Source organism: Chaetura pelagica, unplaced genomic scaffold (genome assembly GCF_000747805.2).
Source record: "Chaetura pelagica isolate M959 unplaced genomic scaffold, ChaPel_1.0 scaffold150, whole genome shotgun sequence".
Taxonomy (NCBI): Eukaryota; Metazoa; Chordata; class Aves; order Apodiformes; family Apodidae; genus Chaetura; species Chaetura pelagica.
The window spans coordinates 3788438-3794438 of record NW_009952052.1 but is presented as its reverse complement, the minus strand read 5'-3'; the positions used below and the strand labels follow the sequence as shown (position 1 = coordinate 3794438).

General features: G+C 37.2%; 1 protein-coding gene across 1 annotated transcript in view; it reads left to right on the top strand.

The window, feature by feature from the left end:
- The window catches only part of COL12A1 (collagen, type XII, alpha 1), a 98065-nt gene that overhangs the window by 13532 nt on the left and 78532 nt on the right, over window positions 1–6001 (top strand). The window contains exons 8-11 of the mRNA XM_010003393.1: window positions 318–491; window positions 1445–1735; window positions 1948–2541; window positions 3805–4077. Of these exons, the coding sequence (XP_010001695.1) occupies window positions 318–491; window positions 1445–1735; window positions 1948–2541; window positions 3805–4077 (1332 nt within the window). The remainder of the gene's footprint in view (window positions 1–317; window positions 492–1444; window positions 1736–1947; window positions 2542–3804; window positions 4078–6001) is intronic.

Below are 6001 nucleotides of genomic sequence, written 5' to 3'. Positions count from 1 at the left end.
GGGTTATCTGTGCCTTCCAGAGTGGAACATACTGGTTGTGTCCATTTGTTAGTAATTCTGTAGCTCCTACATGGAGGTGATTGACAAACATAGTTTCAACATTGGCCTCATTGAAGATATCACATTATTTTCTCAGGTTTAAAATGGAGTATGTCACCTCATTGCATGAATCATTATTTTGTAGTTTGATTATTGATGATAGAATACAGAACTGATCTAATCTCAGCTTTACCCCAGAATGTTTTGGCACTTGAACACCCTCACGGGGGTCTTATTTTATGGTAACTTAACACAGTCCTGTCTATTTCAACTTTTAGGAATCAAAGCAGCAGATGCAAAGGAACTCAAGCTAATTGCATCTCAGCCTTCACTGAAGCATGTGTTCAATGTGGCTAATTTTGATGGAATTGTGGGTATACAGAATGAAATGATATTGCAGGTGTGCTCTGGTGTTGATGAACAACTAGGTGAACTGATTAGTGGAGAAGAAGGTGAGATATTTTATATAAATGCATTTATTGACTTAAGTTTATTCTGATGCCTGTTATTTAAGGGGCTATCCCTACTTCCTTTGCTTTATTTCTGGAGTTTGATCCCTTGCCTCATTTAGTCAATGTGGAAAACAAGTATGTGCTTAGTGCATTTAAATGCAGGAGAGCTGAATGTGTGACACAGTAGATTTGGAATATCTCCATTATTCCATAATGTCATGGGCAACACAATGATGTGCAGTTATCAGAGTCTCATACAGTCAATTTTAACATAGGCATCACTTATATGGAAAAACGTACTAAAAGGGAAAAAACCTGCTTTGTGAAGGAGCAGAATATGTAATAGGTTAAGAACCAAGTGATGAAAACTGGAGAATGCTGAGAAAACACAGACATCAAGCTTTATTGTTACAGCTTCCTACTCCTGTAAGATTCTATGTAACTGGTTACTCTTTGCCCAAAGAATCAAAGAAAGACCACACATAATTCCTGTGTGACCTGCTCTAGGGGATCCTGGCAGGGGGGTAGGACTAGATAATCTTTCAAGGTCCCTTCCAACCCCTGACATTCTGTGATTCTGTGAAAAAGATGCAGAGATGACTCCACTGTAACATGGCTTTCCTCAAGTCTACATTTGTTCATATTAGCTACTGTGTTTATGGGGGTGTTTCACTTCTGGTTCAAACAGTAATAAAGCAAGGCAGAATTTCTCCTGGAACTTCTGTTACACCCGGAGGCCCACAAATGCATTGTTCATATTTCTACCCTCTCACTGATGCCTTATTTGGACTGACCTGTAATTCACTTGAGTTTGTTTATGCTAAAACAAAGGCAATTATTTTTTAGTAAAGATTAAGCAAAGATGACTAATTTTATTCCAGAAATAAAAATGTGGAAGAAAATATTTTCATAATTTTAATTAATATTTTGGCTTTGCTTTTGATTTCTTTCAGTGGTGGAGTCTCCTTCAAATCTGGTGGCCACTCAGATCTCCTCAAAATCTATTAGGATCACTTGGGATCCATCCCCAAGCCAAATAACTGGCTATCGGCTGCAGTTCATTCCAATGATAACTGGTGGAAAACAACATGTACTGAGTGTGGGTCCTCAGACTACTGCCCTGAATGTTAAAGATCTCTCTCCAGACACTGAGTATCAAATTAATGTTTATGCAATGAAAGGACTGACCCCCAGTGAGCCAGTAACAATAATGGAAAAAACACAACAACTAAAAGTCCAAGTGGGTGAGTTAGGAGCTACTATGTTATTTTCACTAGGGTTTTTGTTTTTTAAACTTCTGATGCTTGCTTTAATTTAATATTAATGAGAAACAGCTTTACTTAGATCCGTTCATTTCCTTTATAAGCAACCAGGTATGATACATGATCTGCAGATGCAACTGTAATCCTGTGGCTATTGAATATCTATTTATAGTGGTGATTCTTTCTCTTTACAGAATGCTCACGTGGTGTGGATGTAAAAGCTGATGTTGTGTTTTTAGTGGATGGTTCCTACAGCATTGGTATCGCCAATTTTGTTAAAGTAAGAGCCTTTTTGGAAGTGTTAGTTAAAAGCTTTGAGATATCGCCTCGAAAAGTACAGATAAGTCTTGTCCAGTACAGCAGAGATCCCCATATGGAGTTTTCTTTGAACAGATACAACAGAGTGGAAGACATAATTCAGGCTATTAACACCTTCCCCTACAGAGGTGGATCTACCAACACAGGCAAAGCGATGACATATGTGAGGGAGAAAGTATTTGTTACCAGCAAAGGATCAAGACCAAATGTGCCGAGAGTCATGATTCTTATTACTGATGGAAAATCGTCAGATGCTTTTAAAGAACCTGCAATCAAGCTGAGGGATGCAGATGTAGAGATATTTGCAGTTGGTGTGAAGGATGCAGTGCGTACAGAGTTAGAAGCAATTGCTGCTGAAAACCATGTTTTCACAGTGGAAGATTTTGATGCTTTTCAAAGAATATCCTTTGAACTTACACAGTCTGTCTGCCTACGGATTGAGCAGGAGCTGGCTGCTATTAGGAAAAAATGTAAGTACCTACTATTATTTAGACAAACACAGAGAACGCAATTTAAAAAGTTCTGAACCAGTGTTTTGTGCTTGTGGTTACTTAAAAAAAATCACTATTGTCATGTAACAAGTGGGGATTTGGTTCTCATTTTCAAACAAAAGCGATGGGGGAAATTAATGGAATAGAGATGAAAAAAGTATTGGAGAAATATTCCCATCCCTCTTCCACTCCTAGGTACCTGGAAGGTGATTAAACTGTGTGTCTATCTGGATTGACCTTTGTGGATGTGCTCAGCTTTTGCACTGAATGTTTTGAGCAAAACATTACTTACTAGGGTCATTCTTCAGCTGTCCAAAATGAGGTAGGGTAAGCTAGTCTTCTAGCACTTCAAAAGCAATGGAGACATGTTGACATCTCCAGAGAGTGATTTGATTGATTTTTACAGTAAAATCAATGACCCTCTGAAAAATTTGGTGAGCTTGGATAATACATAGTACTTAAAAGATTTCTAAATGACCAACTTTTGGTCAGCTAAAGTTACTTATGATTAGTTGCACCCTCAGTGTCCCTACATACATTTAGTGCAACACTAAGATTGAATAGTCCCTAATAGTGAAAGTCCCACTCTCTTTAAAAATAAGCCTTCTGTTTCAGGATAGCTTTGAGGAACAAACCAGCAAAGCAGCCTTTGCTTTAGAGGGCTCAAGCAGTCTTAACATCCTCACTGTTAGGCTGACTAGGCCAACCAAAACAAGCCCAGGATGTCAGGTTTGTGTTTGTTCCTCATGTCAAGTTCCTTTTTCCCCTTTGACTCCATACCTGAAAAATACTGGGATTTATTTTGTCCTATTTCTAATCTAAATCTGCAAAACCCCAAGGATTCTTAGTTCCCATAGAGTGTAATGTCTTTGCTGTTCAGGGGACATAAGAAAGATGGAACCCAACTTGATTAACAGATTCTATCTTAAGTTTCCTTGAATGCCATTTTTTAGATGGACTGTTCTCATTTGATCTAGAAATCACTGAGTTGGTGCTTCTACTCATTGACATAGGATTTGAGACAATCTAGATATATGATCTCCATGAAATGTAATAGCTATAAGCAAATATAGAAAGCAAAAACTGTTGCATGTACAACAAAATATCTACTAAATTAGAATAAATCAAGTTATTGAGTGACGTTTGTAATTTATTTTAGAGATTTTGTATTTAAAAAAAACCCACATGGAACCTTGTGTGCTAGCAAGTGTGCCTCATCTGTGCATTTTTATTTCCATACAGCTTATGTGCCTGCAAGTAATATGGTCTTTTCTGATGTAACATCTGACAGTTTCAAAGTGAGCTGGTCTCCAGCAGGATCTGAGGTTTTATCCTATCTCATTAAATATAAAGTAGCAGTGGGTGGAGAAGAATTCATTGTTTCAGTACCAGCTTCAAGTACTAGCTCAGTTCTCACCAACCTGCTCCCTGAAACTACTTATGCAGTCAGTGTGATTTCTGAATATGAAGATGGTGATGGCCCTCCCTTGGATGGAGAGGAAACGACCTTAGAAGGTAGGCTTCTCATTATTCTCAGGCACAGAAGAGTCACATGTTCAAATGAGAATTTGCTTAATTGAGAGAATGGGTGTATATGTGGAACAGCCAGCTAGGGCTGAGAAGCTGCACTGGCATGCAAAATGAGAATAAACATTATTGTCTCTCAATGCACTTAGTAAAGATAAAAAATTCCAATAATAAGCCAACATTAAATTGTTAAGACTGGATTTTGTTTTCCCTGAATGTTAGGTGGATGCTTTCAGTGTTTCTCTGCATTGGCTTATTATCAAATTAAGTGATGTGTTTTAATAAGTAATTCACTGGCATGGGTTAATCTTAATATACCCATAGGTTGGAGTAGGTGATTGTTGTAGGTCCCTTCCAACTGAAAATTCTATTCTGTTTAATAATTATGACTCTGATGCTGGAATGCATATTAACTTTAAGGCATTTAAAGTCAAGCATGTACCTATGTAATTTGCTGCGTTTACATCTAACATCAATAGAAATTCTTCTATATACCATAGGCCTAAAGGGTCTTATTTTTTGGTCAGCTGTTTCTAATCAGAACTTCATCTGTCTGATCCAATTTCTCTTACTGATTCAAAACTTCCACTGATGTCAGTGTGAGTTGTGATTGATGGCTGTAAATTCAAGCATGGCAGCTGTACTTTTCCTTGGTAGAGTTGCCATGCTGCATTTCCACTCATTTAAAGGAAAGGAGGACAGTAAATTTGATTTTCTGTTCCAGTAGTTGAATACTTAGTCTAGTCTAAATAATATTTCTTAAAAATATTGATCCACTATTTTTCATTATTCCATGCTGTCATTTGTGCCCTTTAGTGATGTAAATGATTCCGAGGGAACAAAAGTAACAGCATGGAAATCTGTTAATTGCTCTTTCCTCTTATGACTATAGAGATACACATTTATAAAATAGCTTAGTTTGGACGTTGAGTTTGGAAGATACAAGTTTCACTGCTCGTGTGCCTATTTCCATGACTGTACCAGTCAGAATGTTTTGACCACACGTAACTTTTCCTTAGGAAAACAAACTCTTGGCTGGTAGAATATGTAGCTTGTGAGAACAAGGGGCAGGAGAAGGAATAGCTTTAATAAAAATAATCAGTATTCTCATGTTGTAACTGATAGTGCCTTAAATAATTGTCAGTATCTTGAGTTGATGAAATTCCAATATGTCTGAGAAGACAATTCTCCTGCAATCATATAAACATAATCAGCTCTGCATGGAGATGTAGCTAATGGTTTGGGCCAGACAGCTTTCCTGGCAACTAACTGGTTTCTGGCTCTTAAAGAATTTGAAATTGAGTATTTTGTTTCTGATTAGTAGAAAACAAGTTAGTTTCCTTAAAACTATGGTTATTAATTGCCCCACTCTTAATAGGTCTGTAGTTTAACACTGATGAACAATGCTTTTGGCATATCAAAATAATAACAACTAAAACTTTAGGTATTAAACAATAAAAACGAAAACTTTTTTTTTGCTGCTTCACAATGCTACATACTGCTCAGCAACTTGCAGTACAGTAGATCTGAATGTATGTTGTAAGAGTCAAGTCCCTTGGACTTCGGGGTTAACAACCTATTTCTTGTCTTTCAGTTTTAGAGTTAATTCAGAAGTCTTTTTTGAACATTAGATGCAACTGTTCTTGCCATGAATATATTTTTTATTGTGAGAATTCAACTTAAAGAAATAGAACTGTTTTGGTGTGGTTTTTTTTCCTGTTGCATTTACCTTGGCCATTTCTTTAAAATAGGAGAGCTGTCTGTGTCTAGTCAGGTGTATCTGACAACTGTCTGTACATGGAAGTGGTGCCAAAGGAAATGACCACAGGAAAGAAACCTTTAAGACTTGTTGTGTTAGAAACTTGACCACTATGCCCAAACATCCCTTAGATAGTTCAGTTCTGTTACCACT